This window comes from Varanus komodoensis, unplaced genomic scaffold (genome assembly GCF_004798865.1).
Source record: "Varanus komodoensis strain SLA01 unplaced genomic scaffold, ASM479886v1 scaffold42, whole genome shotgun sequence".
Classification (NCBI taxonomy): Eukaryota; Metazoa; Chordata; class Lepidosauria; order Squamata; family Varanidae; genus Varanus; species Varanus komodoensis.
The window spans coordinates 3,394,718-3,415,709 of NW_025335972.1; the positions used below are offsets into that span (position 1 = coordinate 3,394,718).

The 20,992-nt window shown below is 47.3% G+C and overlaps 1 protein-coding gene across 1 annotated transcript in view; it reads left to right on the plus strand.

Moving 5' to 3' along the window:
* Positions 1-20,481, plus strand: part of SMC1A (structural maintenance of chromosomes 1A) — a 27,431-nt gene extending 6,950 nt beyond the window's left edge. Inside the window, exons 6-25 of the mRNA XM_044443583.1 lie at positions 1,660-1,918; positions 3,456-3,596; positions 4,286-4,368; positions 4,700-4,907; positions 5,033-5,218; positions 5,775-5,954; positions 6,768-6,914; positions 10,238-10,375; positions 11,036-11,152; positions 11,887-11,993; positions 12,099-12,240; positions 12,379-12,524; positions 13,936-14,089; positions 14,176-14,286; positions 15,894-16,050; positions 16,167-16,321; positions 18,061-18,212; positions 18,803-18,872; positions 18,997-19,107; positions 19,909-20,481. Of these exons, the coding sequence (XP_044299518.1) occupies positions 1,660-1,918; positions 3,456-3,596; positions 4,286-4,368; positions 4,700-4,907; positions 5,033-5,218; positions 5,775-5,954; positions 6,768-6,914; positions 10,238-10,375; positions 11,036-11,152; positions 11,887-11,993; positions 12,099-12,240; positions 12,379-12,524; positions 13,936-14,089; positions 14,176-14,286; positions 15,894-16,050; positions 16,167-16,321; positions 18,061-18,212; positions 18,803-18,872; positions 18,997-19,107; positions 19,909-19,992 (2,848 nt within the window). The 3' untranslated portion in view covers positions 19,993-20,481. The remainder of the gene's footprint in view (positions 1-1,659; positions 1,919-3,455; positions 3,597-4,285; positions 4,369-4,699; positions 4,908-5,032; positions 5,219-5,774; positions 5,955-6,767; positions 6,915-10,237; positions 10,376-11,035; positions 11,153-11,886; positions 11,994-12,098; positions 12,241-12,378; positions 12,525-13,935; positions 14,090-14,175; positions 14,287-15,893; positions 16,051-16,166; positions 16,322-18,060; positions 18,213-18,802; positions 18,873-18,996; positions 19,108-19,908) is intronic.
* Positions 20,482-20,992: the final 511 nt, after the last annotated feature.

Genomic DNA, 20,992 nt, shown 5'->3' on the forward strand with positions numbered 1-20,992 from the left:
AGGAGCACAAGGTCTCTAACATCCACCAGCTCCGTGATGTCGTCATGTAGGACTCCAGTGGCAACCTGTGAAGCTCTGGTGAACTCCATGCCCAAGAGGGTTAAGGCAGTGCTGGAGAATAATGGTGGCCACACAAAATATTGACACTTTGGGCCCAATTTGGACAGTTTCACTTAGGGGTGTACTCACTTTTGTTGCCAGTGGTTTAGACATTAATGGCTGTGTGCTGAATTATTTTGAGGGGACAGCAAATTTACACTGTTACACAAGCTGTATACTCACTACTTTTTACTGAGGCAAAGTGTCATTTCTTCAGGGTTGTCACATGAAAAGATATAATAAAATATTTACAAAACGTGAGGGGTGTACTCACTTCTGTGATATACTGTAATTAATGCATGTGTCACCTAAAAATCAAAAAATGCTCCATGCAGTAGACTTGAACACCGGTCTTCTGTCATGTGTTAACTGTGTTCTGGAGCACTGCCTTGTGTCCTGTGGTGCTCGAATGTAGAGGGAGGCCTCACGGGCTGAGCCTGTAGGTTACTTAAGTGAAATGCACTACCAGGAGCCTGGCTCTAGCATCCAGTGCAACAGGCTGCAAAGGGCCTGTGTCTTGTGGCACTGCCCTACACAGTTTGTGCCTGAATAAGCATCGCACAAGGCCATCTGTGTGGGTACCTCAGGATCGGTTGGAATCCTCCTGGTGGATGCCCACTGGGCCAGAAGGATCATGTGACTGGATTCGCACCCTTCCACTGCTCCCAAACACAGTTGCGAATTCACAGAGTTTGCATAGCCACATGGAATAGTACCACAGGGAGTCATTTGTGAGGGTGTGTATCCTTTCGAAATCCAGTCTGGTAGGCCATCTATAGGTTGTAGCACAGCAAGTTCCATGATCCAGACTGGAAGTCCTGGGAGATGACTTCATTTAGTGAAGTTACCACCATGCTGCTTGTGGGCACTGGCATGTCCCCTCTGGTTTCCTGCCCCTCCCAATTTTAATTTTCTTTAAATATTTTTTGCAATTAAAATGTTATTTTTTTTAACTGAGATGAAGGCATTCTGCAAAGCAAAGTGTTACCATCCCCAGTACCAACATCATTTGGGTTCAAAAGAATATCTTTGTGTGTTGGAATTCAAAACTTCCCCCGCCTCATACTTTAGAGCAGGAGTCCTCAAACTTGTTCAGCAGGGGGCCAGTTGAAAGCTGCTGGTGCTGGGCGTGGGCCAGGAAGGTGGTGCCGACGGTGCGCGCAGGCCGGGGTGGGGGCAGGGTCGGTGCAAGGCGGGTGCACGAGGCAGCGGCTTGCTTGAAGATTGTTTTCTCTGAGCAAGCAAACCACTGCCTCCCCACGTGCGGGGCGAGATGGGCGGCAGTAGGTGCAGCAGGTCCAAATGGGCATGGCGGGATCCGGCCCCTTGGGCAAGTCTCTTTAAAAGAGTCTGCCTTCAGCTTGTGCATGTTGTGATTAGGCATCTGCACCAAGGCATCCTTTTGGAGAAGGCCTATGGCAGCTCCAAAATTCCAGATTTGCCCAACTGACCCCAAAAGGTTGAGGACTCCTGGTTTACAGGACAATCTAGGATAGGAGTGTGTCCTGAGTTCCTCTGAATATTAGGCAAAGGATTGTTTGTAATGACATGTTCTGACAGGGAAAAGGATTCTGAGCTGAACCAGAAGCGCCCTCAGTACATCAAGGCCAAGGAAAATACATCTCACAAGATCAAGAAACTGGAAGCTGCCAAAAAGTCCCTGCAGAATGCCCAGAAGCAGTACAAAAAGCGCAAAGGTGACATGGATGAGCTGGAGAAGGAGATGCTGTCTGTGGAGAAGGCCCGGCAAGAGTTTGAGGAACGCATGGAAGAAGAGAGCCAGAGCCAGGGCCGGGACCTCACACTGGAGGAGAACCAGGTGCGTTCAAAGCACTGGAACTGACCAAGATGGCCAGAAGCATTGCTAGGGGTTTGGGCTTCTTTGTGTGACCCAGTCGGGTGGAAGTCTGGACTCGGCCTATTGAGCAACATGCCAGGGCTCTTCAAAGCCTTTCCCAGCCATAATACCTGAAATTCCCTCAAGTTAGTTTGTTTTTACAACTTACATTCACTCAGGCATCTCAAACGTGATACAGAAATCAAACAAACCCCAACAGTGAAGCAGGGTATGAGAGCTTCTGAGCCATCTCCAGCCTACTTCCTCACTCTGCAAAATGCTCTCTTTGAATGGGTGGAAAATCCCATCCAGCAAAAATCGCCAAAGACTGAGGTTGGGGAGGCAAAGATCACTTGTGCTACTTTTCCCACTCCTGGCAGCTTCAGCCTGGCAGGCCAGAGGAATACTGAAAAACTTTGCTTGGAGCCTCCAAGCACTGAGGGTACAGTCAAAAGGACCAGGCCATAGCATCAATCCTGCCCCCCTCAAACTAAATTGGTCTCCAAAGCCTGCCTGAAAGTAGACAATGCAAGGGACAAGCACGCCTCTTGGTGGCTGTCCCACCAAAAGCATGCCATCCCTGATCCCTGGTGATCATCCATCTGTACGCAGCAAAGTAGGGAGAAGGGCCCTGGAAATACAGCAGAGGTCTGAGCTGGGTTTATAAATGGAGACGCAGTTTCTCTTTGTGGTTTTTGAACCTGCAAATTAATTCTCCGTCAACTGGGAGGGAGAAGTTGTTTGTGAACCACCTTAGGTGGTTCTAGTAGTGCAGCAAAGGGCATTTCTTGACATTGTTCTTCAGTGTGGACTAAGTAGGAAGTATTGACCTTCATTAAACTGCCCCTGCCATCACGTTTCATGACCCAAAGTAAATATCTGTGCAGGGGCTGCCTCTCCTAGCCAAGGAACTTCGAATTAGAGCATGGCATCTTGGCCCTTACTGGTACCCCCTCCCCAAGGCCATGCTTCTTTCTCCAGAGCACTGATAGTTGAATAGTTTCCTGGGTCCTTTGCATTTTCTCCCGTCTATTAAAGGGTTGATCTAAAAAAACAAAACAAAAAAACTTGCTACTAGCAGTAAGCACTTTATGCTAAAGTTGTCTGGCACATTTTTGCCTTTGACCCTGCTCTCCTCTCCACTGGAACACATGTCCCTAAGAGCCAGGCCTGTAGTCAAAAGGTGGGCTAAAGAGTGCTGCCCTCCTAATTGTTTTCAGTCCCCTAAAATTGCTTCCCAACAAATATTTGGAAAAATAATTAAAAATGTGCCCTTACGCTTACAGACTAGATGATCTGCCCTGCCGTGTTTTTGGTGGCCACGTCAGAGTTTCTTGGCTGGCTGTTATCCTGCCAAGAGCTTCTCTGAAATGGAATGTGGCCCTTTGGCTGAAAGCAGTTCAGTGTTTTGCACTACATGGTGATTCCTCGGGAGGAACTCCAGTATGCCAGCAAAACTGATCATAACTAGAATTAAATCAGTTTCTTCCCTTCTCTCCCACCATCTCTTGTCAAACAGGTGAAGAAATATCACAGACTGAAGGAGGAGGCCAGCAAGCGAGCAGCCACCCTGGCCCAAGAGCTAGAGAAATTCAACCGTGACCAGAAGGCAGATCAGGACCGGCTGGATCTGGAGGAAAGGAAGAAAGTAGAAACTGAGGTGGATATTTCTGAGTGCTTTTGTGGGCTCCCTCCATTCATCTTCCAGGGCTCTCTGCTCATGTTCCCTGTACCTAGGGTTGGGTGTACTCCATGCTTTCAGAAGGAAAATCTGCACCCAGGAGATCCAAATTCTGTGCCAGGAATTAACCCATGACATATGTTATGCAAATGGAGTGAATGGATAGTTCCTTTTATTTTGTATAGCAAAAATCTGTCAAGGGAACTTAGAGGATAATATTTCATCCCTGCATGAAATAGGTGGGATCTAGAGGCCTTCCCTCTGTCTGTCCTCAGGGCCTACCTTAAACATCCAAATTGCACTAGAGGACCCACTGTGGAAAAACAAAGTGCCTCTTGTGTAGTGTTTGCTGCCTTCTCTCCCTCTGTTCTCTGTCATGTCTTTCTCATTCTCCCAAAGACAACTTTCATGTGACCTGCCTTCAGTGGGTCCACCCCTCCCCCTTTCAATATGACCCACTTTCAGTAAGGACTGTGGCGAACCAGCGGGGGAACTCTGGATTAAGTGACCTTCTTGGCTCCTCTCCTGTCCTGCCAGTGTTGCTTTGGTAGCATGTCCTTCTTGTGGAAGTTTCATGCCTCATGCTTGCCTTTACTTGAGGCACTCCTTGACTGTGAACTAAGCTGTCTAGAGTTGCTCAGGGGTTTCTTATTGGCCCTTTTCTCTAGGCCAAGATAAAGCAGAAATTACGAGAGATTGAGGAGAACCAGAAGCGTATCGAAAAGCTGGAGGAGTACATCGCCACGAGCAAGTAGGGGCCAAGGCAGTGCACTGTCATCATGATACTGGGGAGCAGGGAGTGCCTGGAGCAGAGTGCAAGGAAGGCAGCAGCTTGGGTTTGGGGTTGTGTAGAGGGGCCACCCTAAGAGAAACCCTGGTAGTTTCCATTCAGTGCTGTCAGACCCTCTGGCTCAATGTGCTAAGGGCAGGGTTAAGACACCTGTTCCCCTCCAGTATATTGGGTTGCATCTCCCAGAATCCCAGTGATTGGCCATGTTGGGCCTAATGTGGGCTGCAGTCCAAAATGTCGGGGGGTGGGGGTGCCAGGTTGCTCCTGGGCCATCTTTACACTCCTTCCTCAGGCAATCCTTGGAAGAGCAAAAGAAGCTGGAAGGGGAGCTGACAGAGGAGGTGGAGCTGGCAAAGCGCCGGATTGACGAGATCAACAAGGAGCTGAACCAGGTGATGGAGCAGCTGGGGGATGCCCGCATCGACCGGCAGGAGAACAGCCGACAGCAGCGCAAGGCTGAGATCATGGAAAGCATCAAGCGGCTCTACCCCGGATCTGTGGTAGGTGGTGCTGCAGTATAAACACAGATCACCTGAGCTAGGCCCAGGCCACATGTGGCGGAGCAAAGGTGAGGTTGGGCCAGAGTAGCCCTCTGTGCCTCAGTCTTCTGCCTTTCTTCCTGCAGTATGGGCGTCTGATTGATCTCTGCCAGCCCACCCAAAAGAAATACCAGATTGCTGTCACCAAAGTGCTGGGCAAGAACATGGATGCTATCATTGTCGACTCGGAGAAGACAGGCCGGGACTGCATCCAATACATCAAGGAGCAGCGGGGAGAGCCTGAGACCTTCCTACCACTTGACTACCTTGAGGTGAGGGTTAGGTGGGCAGGGCAAGGTGGAATTGCTGCTCAGCCACAAAGCTCCGTGGGTGGCTGTGCGCATCTTACGTATCTCTCAGCACAGCCTGCTGTGCCAGGTGGCTGTGAGTCTGATGTGCAGTACTCCCATTCATGATGCCTGAGCTCCTTGAAGGAAAGATAGGCAATGCTGTGGTGGGAGTAGGCAAGGCTAAGCACAAGGTTTATCCTTTTCCTTTCCTGTAAAGTGGTCTCTGTCTCCTTCCTTCCTTCCTTGTGCCTCTGTTGGGAACTCGGGGTGCCCAAATGACTCCACAGGTAGCCCTCTCTCAAATCATGCACATGTGGAAGCTCCATCCAACCCTCCTGTGTGACTGAATTCTGTGTTATTGCCAGGCACCCATCCCACTTTCTGACTAAGTACTTTGGCAATAAGGTAGACCCCTATCCTGGGGAAGGGGAAGGAAAATGACTGCAAGCAATTTTGTCCAAGTTCACAAATTAGAGAAAACTTACAGAGACAAAGCAGGTGGGCATAAACTTGTCATTTCGTCTGTTCCCCATCTCAGGTGAAGCCCACTGATGAAAAACTCCGGGAGCTGAAGGGAGCCAAGCTGGTGATTGATGTGATTCGCTACGAGCCTCCTCACATTAAGAAGGCCCTGCAGTACGCCTGTGGGAACGCCCTTGTGTGCGACAACGTGGAGGATGCGCGCCGCATCGCCTTTGGAGGACACCAGCGCCACAAGGTTAAAGGAGGCCATTCAGCCCATCACCCTGCGTGGCAGCCTTCTCCAAGATGGTGTCCCTCTCCTGGGGATGCTGGCTTGGGATACTGAGTATTATAGTCCACTGTATCTAGAGGGTGCCAGATTGGAGAAGGCTACACTGCATGGACCACGATCCTTCCACAAAACTGCACACGCAATTCAAGTCAAATTGTGCACTGAGAAAGCCTGACACTGTATAAATGTATAACAGCAAAGGAAATACACTTATTTACTTTGCCTGATGGATTTGGTTTCTGCTAGTTCTGGGTGTGGGAAATAGGTAATATGTGATAAATGCTGGTGAGATACCAACGTTTCAGTATCTTCCTTTGCCCCATTTTTTCCTTTTTCTTTTCTTTTTACTTTTTGTGAGAGTTTACCAAAAGTGTGCATGTCTCTGCCTTTGCAAGACAGAAGGGCTGGAAAGTTGCTCTAATTAAAAAAAAAAAAAAGTGAGATGTTCGGGATGCTGAATTATGCCCTCAGTTTTCAGTCTTGTGATTGAACAGAACCACAAAAGACTCTATTCTGTCTTTCCTGTAAGTTGTGTTTGATCATATATTTTGGCCTACAGTTCCCATCAGCCCTAGCCAATGGAGCCAAGGATGAGGGATCATGGAAGTTGTAGGCCAAAACATCTGGAGGACCATGAGTTGCTAACTCCGATCTGACCCAAAGAATGCAGCTTCCTTCTTGCATAGAATCATTGCTTGTAGCCATTGTTCTGTCAACCGAAACTTCCTTCCTCTTCCTCATGCGACTACCTTGTGTGCTGCTCTCTTTCTCATGCAGACTGTAGCCCTGGACGGAACTCTGTTCCAGAAGTCAGGGGTGATCTCGGGAGGTGCCAGTGACCTGAAAGCCAAGGCCCGACGCTGGGATGAAAAGGCAGTGGACAAGCTGAAGGAGAAGAAGGAGAGGCTGACAGAGGAGCTAAAGGTTGGAACTGGTTTGCATGATAGTAGAAGGCTATCCAGTGCTGCTGTAAGACACAGATAATGTGGAAGGGAGGGGAGACTTGAGCTCGTCGATCCCTGGGGCTCTGCTGGCCGTTCTTGTGTTGGAATATGTCTTGGACTCCTTGATGATGTTCAGGTGACATGGAGCTGCAGGGGCACTTGGCTGAAGACAGCAGCATCCAAGCCCTACATGTAGAGTAAAGGTATGCATAAACAAGCTATATTATGGATTTCGTCTCAAGCAGAGTTCAGTCTGCCTGAGCCTAAGTCTCGTGAAAGCACAATGCTGAGGGGCAAGGTAGGGATTTTGCCTGAGAGGGAAGCGATGCCTTGTTCTGCCCAACAAGGTGAGCCATGTGGATGTTAGGGGCGACGGAGCTGTGTTGAACTTGGGCATTCCCTTCATTGCTGTCCAGAAGATCCCTTTTATTTTGTTGCTGAGTCATCTTCAGCCATAATCTAATCCCCATGGGTTTTCTATGAGCAAAGGAGCTGCATGTTCTTCCCAAGTGCCACCAGGGAGTGGAGCTGGTTAAAACTGGTGAGCCTCTTGAGAGCCTCTGTTTTAAAGCTTGCAAGGAATCCTAGTCCAGAGTGTGCACCTGGTTGTTCACTTAGCAGACAGTCTTCTCTCATGCAAAAGAGGGAACTGTGGTGGTTAGCAAGGAGACGTGGCATTGTGACAGCCTTGGTGTGCCATCGCTGACTGTCCTGGGACCAATTTCTCCAGGGGTGGGAAAGCAGGATTTGTCCTGTTACCGTTTTGGATCGCAGGGTCAAACAATGGAATGCTTCTCCATGCAGAACTGATATATGAGAAGATACCATTTTAATTGATACAGGTGTGCAGGCCTTTCCCAATATAGTCCTGCTTGACCCCTGAGATCTTCCCAGAAGCCTCACAGAACTTCGGCTATGGGCCAGTACAGAATTGAAATTAAAGTAATAATTTGTAATTATTAATTCAAAGGAGGCCTCATTAGTCATTCTGCAACCAGCTGAAAACTGGCTTTGTTCACACAAGCTTTCCCGGACCTGTAGGGGATTTTAACAGTTGCCCATTCTATTGTTGCCTTCTTGCAGAGTTTTGAATGATTTATTATTGTTCATTGTTTTTATATTGCAGTGTGTAAGAATTCTATGAACCATTAGGAATTTCTTTATTTTAATCTGAATGGAAGTTTTATTCATTTATGAATCAATAAAACACAGACACACAGATGCTCTCTTTCCTCTCATTCATGCACACTCATGTATGTATATCTACCAGATTAGCATGCTAATGAGAAGGCTAAGCTTGGATTCTATGTATGTAATTTGTTCTTTATTTGGGGGAATGTGTTTGCCCCTTCACCCAGCTGCAGCCTGAAATTGGATTTAGACTGTCAGGGAGAATTAGACTTCTAAGGCTACAATCCCTTGCCCATATTTACTGTGGAGTAAGTCCCATTGAATGTATTGGGTCTTACCACTCAATCCTAAGCACATTCATTTGGAAGTATCTGCCTTACTATTTAAAGCAAGGATGGGCCACTTGTGGGGTGCTGGATGTGTGTCTACAATTGCTTTCATTCATTGACTATACCAGTTAGGGCTGATGGGAGTTGTAAGCTAAAACATCTGGAGGGCTGGCTGCCATCTTTGCTCTAAATCTCTTCGGGGAATCCTTATGCATGCTGTTGGATTTCAGCTTCCGTCAACCCTAGTGATTGGTGATCAAGGTGATGAGAGTTCTGGGTCAACAACATCAAGTGTGTGCATGCATTATGGTGCGCATGATTTCTGGGCAATGCCCTTGATGCTGTAGCTCTTGATTACAAAAAAATCCCAATGGGCACATAGTCGCACCATTCATGCTTCTGTTTTCCCAAGCTCTGGCAGTACCTTTTCTCCACTGTCCAGCTCAGCAAATACATTTTGGAATATCTGACCTAGCTTTTTTCTCTGTTTCTAGTTAGGGGTGACATTGCCTTGTCATGTTTATTTAAATTTATGTGTGTGTGTGTTATACTACAGACTAAGCACAACTACTCTGAGGAAATTTGACAATTGCAATTATTTTGACCAGCCAGTCTTACGATGGATTCTTCTGAAAATCTGTCATGTACGAGTAGCATACATGCACAGAGATATATTTGCCCAACAAACCCAGCAACAGTCACCATTTGGAAAGTTATATGTCATATCTTTCAAATGAAGGGTGATTGTTGGTGGCTCACTGGGGGATCAGACATCTGTATGCAGGTGCCACTCATATTTACCGTGATCCCAGAGGCATCCTTCATAAGGCTGGATCACAAAATCATTGAAATTGTCCCATTCTGGCAGAGTGGTTATGCTTGGTTTGTGTCTTACGCTTTTGAACATGCTGGACAAACTAGTATCTTTGTCTATGGACAGACTTGCTTTGGTGAATTTGTGAGTTTAAGTTGTAACAGAATGCACACATTTTGTTTGCAACTACACTTGTTATGCATTGCATGGAATACCTGATTTTAAGGGCTAGGTCTATGCTGTATTTCCTGAAAATAAGACCTAACTGGAAAATAAGCCCCAGTTAAGATCATCAGCCTGACGGATCCATTTAGTACGTCTGTTGCAACACATGACGGACATATTGAATTATAAAATAATGATATTAATATATAAAATTATTTACATTAAAGTATTTGTAAATACCCAAGTGGGCGCCTTTGGATGAGAGGTAAACTCGAGATTATTGCTGAATGACCAGAGTACAGACACAACACACAAATAACATGCACACTTGATAACGAATGGACATGTTTCATAATTCAATATGTCATGTGTTGTAATGGACATACTTAATGCACTCGTGTGCTGCCACTCCTGCCTCATAAGTCTTCAATTAACACTTGATTTAATGGTAGATTTAAAGGGAATAATATTTTGATCCCCAGACAAGATGAGTGCAAAAAAAAGAGCTATTTCATCGAGTACAAGAAAGGAATCGTGGAGGACTCTCAGGGCAAGAATCTTATGGCTTTTGTAATTAAAAATAAGACATCACCTGAAAATAAGCCCTAATGTGTCTTTTGGAGCAAAAATTAATATAAGACCCAGTCTTATTTTTGGGGAAACTTGATAGAAACACTCGTCTTTTTGGAATTGTTCATTATGGCATCTTTCAGCCTTTTGAGACAGGGTTAGGATTCCTTCTAAATCCTCTTTAGTCTATTCCTGCAATCTAACCCTGCAGTTTTCAGAGCTGACTGCAGCATGGCAGCAAGATCATTTTCTCATTCAGGGTTGTTGTTCTTTTTCTAAATTGCCCTCTCCCAGGAGCAAATGAAGGCCAAGCGAAAGGAGGCAGAGCTGCGCCAGGTCCAGTCCCAGGCCCACGGCTTGCAAATGCGCTTGAAATACTCCCAGAGTGACTTGGAGCAAACCAAGACCCGGCATCTCGCTCTCAATCTTCAGGTATGGTGGCTCATTCATTCATTCATTTATGATATCCGTTTGGAGCCAGATCCCCTTCAGGCCTTCAGTTCCTTGCCTGATTCTGTCTGTTGCCATTGAACTTAAAACAGTGATTCCCAAGCAGCGGATCTTGAAGATCACACTGCAGGAGACACGGAGGGAGGGCTGTCAGCTCTCAGCTCAGGGGAGCCCTCAGCAAAACCAGGACTTTAGTTGGTTCCCTACCACCACTCCCCTGGTTAGAACATTTAAACTTTTAGGCTGAAACTGACATGTACATTAGCTTAACGTACACCCTGGGACAGGCTTCTTACTGTTGAGGTGTGTGAGAACCTGCTGCGAGCCAGCTTTTAGGCAAACAGCAAGACACCAAAGAGTAGGTGACTTTCCAAAAGAAGAATTGTGTTCTTGTTCTGCAGTAAAAACATCCCAACCCCTTCAGAGGCATGGGTGGCATGGGTTTTGGTTGTGGAATTACATGCTAAACCTATCTGGTCCCCAGAGACAAACTCTGACACCCCAATTCTGCCACTTTCCAAATGAATGGGAGTGTAATTGGCTTTTCTGCTTGGAGGAGTGGGTAGGGGGCATTGGAGACTTCCTAACATCAATTTTTCAGTTCCCCAGTCTACATCCTTAATTAAATGCCATATCTAACAGGAAAAGTCTAAGCTGGAAAGTGAACTGGCCAACTTCGGGCCTCGCATCAATGACATCAAGCGTATTATCCAGGGGAGAGAGCGTGAGATGAAGGAACTGAAGGAGAAGATGAACCAGGTGTGTCCAAGATCAAGGCTGAGGGAAGCTAAAGAGTCTGTGCCTAAAAGGGAATGTGGAAGGTGTGAGATGCAGACTGGGATGTTCTGTGGAAAGCTGGTGTTTCAGCCCAGGGGCCTTGGAAAAAGAGGGAGGAAAGTACCGAGCTGTCACCATGTCTTGATGTCTACCCTCTTCTCTGGTGGCTTTGAAATTGCATTCTAGGCAGCTTGGTGGGATACAAATATGCATAATAAGAACTTTGTGGTTCTTCCAATGAGGAGATCTGTACTAGAGGACAGGTTGCCCTGAAGGACAACTACGCACTCTGCTACCTCTGGTTACAGATCTTCCCATGGCATTCACGGAGATTGGGGTCTGTTGTAGGGTTCCCTCTCGCTTAACATGGGGAGGGGCCATAGCTCTGGGACAGAATGTGTGCTTTGCATGTAGGAGATTCCAGTTTCAGTCCCGGTTCAGGTACACATGAGCAAGAAAGAAGGGATATGACATGTCTGAGGCTTAGGTGGGCCTGGGCTAGGTGGGCATGAATTTGGGCTTGGTTAACACTCTGGGTGAAATGACTACCCAGCCGGTCCAGAATCTTCTGGAGTGCCCAAGAGGGTTACACAACAGGTAAAAGTGAAGGGGGAACAGGATTCCTTGATTGGTTTTCAAAACAACACAAGCATTGCTCTGTTCTGTCCTATTGTCTGCATGCTTTATCTTAACTGGGTCCGTTCCCATTTTCGCAGGTGGAAGATGAGGTATTTGAAGAGTTCTGCCGGGAGATTGGGGTGAGGAACATCCGGGAATTTGAGGAGGAGAAGGTGAAGCGACAGAATGAGATTGCCAAGAAAAGGTACTGACCCCCTTTCTTCCCGTGCTCAAAGAGCTGAATGCGTCCAAGGATGGGGAGAGGGAGGTTTGGTTCTGGCACCCAACTTTCCCCCTGCCCCTTCCACAGGCTGGAGTTCGAGAACCAGAAAACCCGCCTGGGCATCCAGCTGGACTATGAGAAGAACCAGTTGAAAGAGGATCAGGACAAAGTACATATGTGGGAGCAAACAGTCAAGAAGGATGAGGCGGAGATTGAGAAGCTCAAGAAGGTGAGAGAGGGGCCTGTCCAGGCAGGGGCTTGGTTGAGGGATCCATGTGGCACCTGGGTTCAGAGGTGGGAAGGAGCAGCTGAGTCTTGTGGCAGCAGTCTTCACCCACCTCCTCCCTCTCCCCTCCCCCCTCCTCAGGAGGAGCAGCGGCACATGAAGATCATTGACGAGACCATGGCGCAGCTGCAGGACTTGAAGAACCAGCACCTGGCCAAGAAATCTGAGGTGAACGACAAGAACCACGAGATGGAAGAGATCCGTAAGAAGCTGGGCGGGGCCAACAAGTGAGTCTTGGCCACTGGGGGTGGAGCTTGAGACAACTGAGGAGTGTGGTCTCCGAGGCTGACTGCTTCCTTGGCTTCAGCCTGCCATTTTGGGTGGTCTTGGATTACCGCATTGGATTCACACCTCCCACTGATGATGGGAGGAAGGAATGCTTGCAGCATCCAAAAACCGCTGAAGCTGAACCTGCTGCTAGAGTGGGCCAAGTGCAAGCTTTGTCCAGCCAGCACAGGCTTCTGGGAAACTTGCAAGTGGGCTGTAGCTGCGGCAGCAACCTACTCCAACACCTTGTCCCTGGGAGGTGTGCCTTCTCCCTATGCGGAGGTGCCGTTTAGTTCTCACAGCTAATCGTCCAGCAGGGTCTTTTGTGGGGCTTGTTTAAGACCAGAGGTTTTTGGCCTGATTGAATAGCCAGCTGTCTGGGCACATCTGTGCTTGCCCCTGACTCTGCCCCTCACCTGCATTCCCTGGGCGGCACATCACAGGGATGGAGGAGCAGGACTCTCACACCTGGCAAGTCTTCAGTGTGTGCGGAAAATTTGGGAAAGAAGAGGATCTTTGTGGGACCACTGAGGACTTTCAGGAAAAGGAGGATGGTTGCCACTGGCAACCTGGTTTTTAAACCCTGGTTGAAGGTGGCCGAGTCAGGGGCCACCTTTTGTGGTAATGAATCCCATATTTTAAGTACACGTTGTGTAAAAAGTGCTTTTTTCTGCAATCGCGTTCTCTCTTTCATGTGTACACACTTCTATAACTTGAGCATCCAACTGATTGGTTTCTCACGTTTACCATCATGTGCGATGGTCTGCATTGTGCATCACCTTTGCTGTCTCCCTGGCAAAAAAAATCCACATTCTGTTTTGTACCTCCTGCTGGCTTGTTGTTGACATGGTTGGTTTTTTTCTCAGTCCATGAGAATTAATAGTCTGAACTGGGTCAATCTTCCTGAGCCACTAGTGTCTCTTGCTGGGAAATACAATTGACAGCTAAGATGCCACCTGTGAGCAGCTCTTGCAAACTGGTGAAGCATAAGGAAATGCAATGAAGGGAAGTCTGGTAAACATCTTGATTTGTGACTCTATTATACATCTGAGGTGTGCTGCCTATTCAGCCAGGCCACACCAGAGCAGAGATTTTCCCAGGGTATGTGGTGCTACAGAAGCCTCTCTTCCTTGGAGCAGACCCCAGTCATGACAGGGATGTCTAGGGATGATGGGCAATCCAATCTGAGTGAGATTCACAGCAGGGGCAGATGGGCACTGGAACCCTAATGAAGGGTAAGAAGCATCAACCTCTGGCACTACCCCCACAGTGGTAGGCAGTGTCAAATCCTCAGGCCCCCTGGCTGCCTTCCCAAAGGTGTGACTTTCTGTGCCTGCCCTCACTTCATACCTCTTTGGCTGCTGTCTGCAGGGAGATGACGCACTTGCAGAAGGAGGTGACGGCCATTGAAACCAAGCTGGAGCAGAAGCGCAGTGACCGCCACAATTTGCTGCAAGCCTGTAAGATGCAGGACATCAAACTTCCCCTCTCGAAAGGCACCATGGATGACATCAGCCAGGAGGAGGTCAGGAGTCCTTAACTAGTAGGTGCCAGGCATAAAGCTGGCCAGCAGTGTTAACACAGCTCCGTCCTTCCATGGTTCTGTTGCAGGGTGGCTCCCAGGGAGAGGAGACAGCAAGCAGTTCTCAGAGGACCTCCAACATGTATGCACGAGAAGCGCTCATTGAGATTGACTACAGTGACCTCTCTGAGGATCTGAAGGTGAGCCGCCCCGAGGCTTTGTTGCGATGGGGGCAGCATAGAAATGTTTTAAATAAATAAATAAGGTAAAAGGCTGACTTCCGTGCCAGGGAACAGAGCAGTCAGAGGGTGGAAGGCCACCTTTCCAACCTTCCTAGCAAGTCGCACAACTCAGTGACACACTCGTCTTAAGCCATTTTATGTGTTTACTTTAAAGTATTTTAATAAATGACCTACATCAGAATAAAAAGTTCATTCAAAACCACAGCAGCATAATAACATGATTGTTGCACAGAATTAACAACAGTAAATATTAAGCTAATCTTTTTCCAAAGAGTCAAGTATTTAGAACAAAAAGCAGGCAAGTATCTTGGCTATCTGTCAACATCCCCCAAAGCCCTACAATAAAGTTCACATTTTTACTTCTCAAAAACTGAGGAAGCCAGGAGCACTGTCCCCAGAAAGGAGTTCAGAATTCTAGGGGCTGATGCTGAGAAGGCCCCATTGCACATTACTGCCCATCATGCCTCTGTTGGGAAAGGAACACAAAGCAGGGCCTCCAAAGATTACCTGAGGGAGAAAGCAGGTTCCTAGAGAAGATGTTCTGGGTCCAAACCAGTTAGAGCTTTCCTTTTGTACCATGTAGTTGTGACTTGGCAAAAGAATTTTAGAATTCCCAAGCACTTCCCTGCCTTTTCTTGTATGAAGGGGGGCATCCAAAAGGCCATTACCTAATTTAAAGAAGTAGTGGTCTTTTTTGTGACTACTCTGTTTTCAAAATAGTTGGACAGTGATTATGGCATGTATCAAGCATCATCCCACAATTCATGGGATGGAGCCCCTGTGGTCCCCACCCCATTGTTGGTCAGCTCGTTTATCAGGAACCCAGAAGAGCTATCTTGTGTTTGCACCTCCTTGTCCCCACCTAGTGGGGCTGTGCACAAGTAGAACTTAGGGATGTATGTCCACAAACAAAGCGCTCCACTTGGGGCTTCCCCTCCCCCTCCCCTTCTCCATCTCCCCCATGCCCCAGTTCTACAGGATTTAAACAGGTTTGTCCTCTCATGTTCTGTATCATCCACATGCCATCCCTTTTCTCCCAATTGAGCCATGGATGGTCCTGGGTGTCCTGTGCACACAGGTGTTGAGTGCCCCTCTAGGGATCATTGACTTAACCTTCCTTTCCTGACTTTCTGCCCATTACCTATATCCTTAATCGAGTCTTAATCGAGTCTTCAGACTGGAATCTGGGGGTTCATATTCTGGCCCCTCAAGAATCACTCCCCCAAGTACCCTACTGCTTCTCCATGCTACAGGTTAAGCTTAAAGAGAAGAGAAAAGAAAGGCAGATAGGACTCTGCCCCTGCAGAGACTGGAGTGCTTGCTGAAAGCTTCCCACCTCCCCTCCCAAAAGCATCAACCCCAAAGGATTCTTCCTTGCCCCACATCTTGGCTGGGTAAAGTGAGTCATCTTCCAGCCTGATCCTGCATTGCAAAACTGGTGAACAGCTCTATCCCTGGCTGTTTTGATGCCACATTTGTCTGGGTTCCCTTGACATTTCTGCTTTTGCAGGGGAAGCCAGCAGTTCTCTGGCTTCCAGCATTTCCTCCCATTGTTCTTCTTACAGGACGTCCAGGCTGAAGATGAGATCAAACAGGAGATGAACCAGCTGCAGCAGAAGTTGAACGAGCAGCAGAGCATCCTGCAGAGAATTGCTGCGCCTAACATGAAGGCCATGGAGAAGCTGGAGAGCGTGCGGGACAAGTTCCAGGAGACCTCTGACGGTACTGGGCTGCCTTGCAACCTTCTAGCTAGTAGGAGGGCTTGCAAGATGCACTGGGAGTTTCTGTCGGAGGGCTGGAATACATTCAGGCTTTTCCCTCTTCCTGTCCCCTGATAGAATTTGAGGCTGCCCGGAAACGTGCCAAGAAAGCCAAGCAGGCATTTGAACAGATAAAGAAAGAGCGCTTTGACCGCTTCAACTCTTGCTTTGAGTCTGTGGCCACCAACATTGATGAGATATACAAAGCCCTGTCACGAAACAGCAGTGCTCAGGTGAGGACACTCCTTGCTTACCATGTCCAGTATGTAATCTCTTCTTTAACTTAAAAAAAGGAAGAAATGGCATCCCAAGAATCTAAATTCTGAGTCAAGAAAGCCCAGATTCCGCAACATCTATACATAATGTAAATTGTGCAACTTTACACAATTTCTTACTTCGCTTTACATTTTTCCATTAGTGTTTGCTGCTTTGCACCATATATTCTGACTTTGTTAATTGCAGGGAGAGGGAAGCTGCTGTACATTGAAGCTCCCTTGTCTGATCATTTTATGTCCCCCTTCCCCTCCCTTCTGAGATACCAGGCAGGCATTGCTCGCATACTTTCAAATCTGCCTTCTCAACCATGAGAGCCAGCGGTTTTCTGTTATATTGTTCACAGAAGAAGAAAAGAGATTTTCAGGAAGTGACATTCTGTGCCTAGTATCACATTCTGTACTTTTAAGAACTTCTACAGGATAGTAACATGTACCCATTCAGTTGCCCTCAGTACTGTGATGTTTAAATATTTCCAGTTTATTATAATAGATGTCGTCTCTTAAAATGGGATGGAGTCTATACAGAACAATGTGTATGTTTTCTCCTGCTCTAATTGGCCAAGGCTTTTTTTAATTGGTAGCCAATTTACTGCAAATTGGAAATCAACATTCCATTTCTGTCAGAGTCAGAATGAAAGAATTCAACACAAACATGCTTTAGAAATACTATTTATGCAAATTTGCCTTCCAGTTGCAAGCAAAATTGTTATCTAAAACATCAACACTCAAAAAGAATGATTATAGCCTAGTTGCTATTCTTTCTATTCATATGCAAAATATGCTGTTTATCATCTGTCATCCTTTGAAATGCTGCTCTGTATTGTCCTGAGACAAATTCCACCAACTGACAATAACTCCAGTGCAGCCAGAGCTAAGCTTGTGTGGATGCAGGCATTTCCATGCGTCTATCCTTAGTTGCCTGAAGAACAGTGCACATTCATCAACAATAGTACCATTGCTTGTTTGTGGGGAGAAGGGAACCTAATAGAATGTGCATTTTCCCTTCCTCTCAGATGATTGGCATTATCATCACCTTATTTCACCCCCTTCCCTCCAGTCCTTTGGAGAGGTTTTCTTTCAACCATAAGAACTAGAAACTTGATCTGTTCTTTTAACAAAAAATGCCATAATCCTTGCCTTTCTGAATGCATGCTAAGAATCCATATGAATCTGTATTCCCTATGATTCATAACACCAGAAAGACTTGGAAGTGTATTCCCCACACTGCCCTTCCTGGTGTATGCTGAGAATAGCAAGCACTAATGCAGGAATGTGGAACCTCAGGTGGGAGCCAAATCTTGACTTCTGGGATTCTTCACATGACCACATACATCCATTTTTTCCAACCACTGACTGGGCTCCTCCCCCCCCCCCCCCCCACACCATTCTCAAGGATGAAAAGGCCTCTCCTAAGGTTTAGTTCTTGGCAGCAAGAGCTTTTAGCTGCAGCATGCAAGTGTTTTGGTCCTCTTTGCTGTTGCCAACCCTGCTGGAATGCAGTCCCTGAGAGCTTTTTCAAAATGAAATTTGGCCCTCAGACTGCAAGGGGATCATCACCTGGTTCTAAGCCTCCAGCCCTGCATCTTTTCTCCCAAATCCCTATTTTTACAGGGTCCTATGAAAGACGGGGCCCAGGTATTGGATCCTGGCATGCAAATTTCTAAAGATCTCCTACCTCAATGACCCTTCTTCTACAGGCCTTCCTGGGCCCTGAGAACCCAGAGGAGCCCTATCTGGATGGCATCAACTACAATTGTGTAGCCCCTGGCAAGCGCTTCCGACCCATGGACAACCTATCTGGTGGGGAGAAGACAGTGGCAGCCTTAGCACTGCTCTTTGCCATCCACAGGTGAGCTGCAAAGGTCCCTAAAGGATGTTTGATTCAGGATCCCTTAGACGTTTTTGGGTGGGTTGGTGGCTCAGAGACAAGGGTGGTAGGTGTATTGGAGGATCAGATCTATGTGAGTGATGCAGATCCTCCACCCACCGAATAGGGGAATCTTTTGCAGATACAGGTTGTGGGTTCTCAAAAATATTTCCACAACTAACCACGAGGAGTGGGGACGTGGCTCCTTGTTTTGCAAGGGAACATGAAATTCTCTGAAATGCTTGATGTTCTCTATCATGTTGGGTTCCATTATTCCTTAGACGCAAACATCCCAGGAGCCTGTGTTTCCAGCACAAGCTTGGGAGCCCTTGGCTGCAGCCCTGGCTGTGTCCAGGATCTAGGGGAATAGCAGGGCTCACAGTGGGGGAACACATGTATTGTACATATAAGTGCTCAGGCTCCGTCTCCAACATCTGCGGTGGGAGCCTCCCAGGACCCTTCATGCAGCTGCCAGTCAGAGCGGGCTGAACTGAATGAGACGGACCAAGGCCTTGTCTGCATTGAGGCAGCTTCCATATGTTCATCTTGCCATTGCTCTCTCCTGCCCCCAGCTACAAACCAGCTCCCTTCTTTGTTTTGGATGAGATTGATGCCGCTTTGGACAACACCAACATTGGGAAGGTCAGTAGATGGAAAGGCCAAAGAGTCAGCTAGATGCTCTTGGCTTGCCTTTGAAAACAGGTGGGAGAGGCTGGGACAGGCCAGTTTTATTCCCCCTTCCCCAACCTCTCTGCCCTTTGCATAGGTGGCCAATTACATCAAGGAACAGTCGACCTGCAACTTCCAGGCCATTGTCATTTCCTTGAAGGAGGAGTTCTACACTAAGGCTGAGAGCCTCATTGGCGTCTATCCTGAGGTACACAATGGCGCAGGGGAGAAATGTCTTGGGCACAACGTGCTGCAGTTGGTGGTAACCCTGCCTTTGTTAATGGCAGTTGTCTATTTATTAGCATGACCACCATCACTATGCAATTTCCTTGCAATGGAGAAGTGGGAGGCTAGTGAGCTAAGGCATGGAGCACCCTGGAAGGAGGGACAGTGGCTTAGGAGGCAGAGCTCACTCACAGGCACAGCTCCTTGGACACCGTTCATTGCCAGAGGGGGCTGGGACTCTCGAGTCAGCATATAAGCCCTGTACATTTTCTGCCCTGGAGGGGAGCTTGCCCCTTGCAGATGCAGGGGTGAGGGTCTGATGTAGCAGCTGCATTACAGTTGCTCAGTGGTGAGGGAAAGGTTACGGCATTCCTGCTCAGAGGTGATATGCTTTATTGCTTCCTTATCTGTGTTGGTTTGTTTCTGAGAGAAGCAGTGGCATGCTCGAAAGTGGAGAGGAATTTGTTCTGATGGAAGGCAGTGCAGAAGCTTAAAAAAATAAAGGAGGAGCACTGCAGCTGTTAGGCTAAGATCAACCAACTCTACAAGAGGCTTCCCTCCTCTCTTGCCATATGAATTGCTTCCTCCCTGTCTTCCAAGCCACTTTTGCGTAAGCCAAGGATAAGAGTGAATCCTGAAAACTAAGCCCTTTACTGCTCAAGCCTCCATTATAGAGAACAAATATATTTCTACAGTCTGATTGATTTTAAGAGTACCTGCTCTAGTGGTGTGATCTGTGAAGTGGCTGCCATACGACTCCTCACCATCCCTTTTCCCCTCACAGCAAGGAGACTGTGTCATCAGCAAAGTTTTGACCTTCGACCTCACCAAGTATCCTGATGCGAATCCCAACCCAAACGAACAGTAGGAGCTGGAGGAGACGGACAAAGCTGAGCTCTGGTGCTCATCATTTCACCACCCTTCTTCCCTACCCCCATCTCCTGTCCTCCAAAGGCCTTAAACTAACCTTTGTCCTACAGAATTTTTAACAGGCTTCTGGGCCTGTGGGGGCAAAATGTCCAAGGCGCGGGGAATCATCTTTGGGACTGATTGAATGGCACAATGTTCCCCACTGAACCCACTTCCCTGGTAGTGCTAGATCTCCCCCCACCCCCTTTTTAGGACAGCATATTTAGTTGCTGTATGGGCTTGGGAGAGAAATGGAGGAATGTTGTTTCTCCTTTGCAACTTGCTTTTAAAACTCTTTATAGGACCAAAATAATGTTGGTTTCATGAGGGCTCCCCTTGTGTCAAATTCTCACCTATTCAGGTGTGGCTCCAGACCTTGCTTTTTTTCTAACTTGATATCATGTGTGTGAGTTTGTGTGTGAACGAAATTAAAATATATGACTTCTGCCTTCTGTGGCTTTTTTAATATTTTAATAGAAGATACTGTAGAAGGGGGATATTGGAGTACAGTGGAACACATTAATTTGTTTTGTCTGGACATGCCAAGGCTGAGCCAATGGTGCTGAGCCTCCTTACTTGGTTTTTCCCCCCTAATCTCCAAAATCTGGAGGATCTTGAGTGAGGGCTGACAAATGTGCTGGGGCTGGATGCAATTTCCTGACAGGATCGTTATGTGAACAGTGTTTGAGGAATGCATGTCCTTTCAAGGCAAATATGTCTTTGATGCACATTTGTTTCCTGCCAGCAGCTGAACCGCCCTGTAATTTATCAGAGGACAGTTTGTCTACCTTTATAACATGCTGATTTGATGCAGAATAGTTAACCGACCTTGATGCACCTACTAGTCAGTGAGGATTTCAGAACAGTGTATACTCTCAAGCTTCTAAAAAACCTAGAATTTTCTGCCCAGACAAGTCTGAGAAATGCTGAGTTCTGCAGCTTGTATAAATGCTACCCCT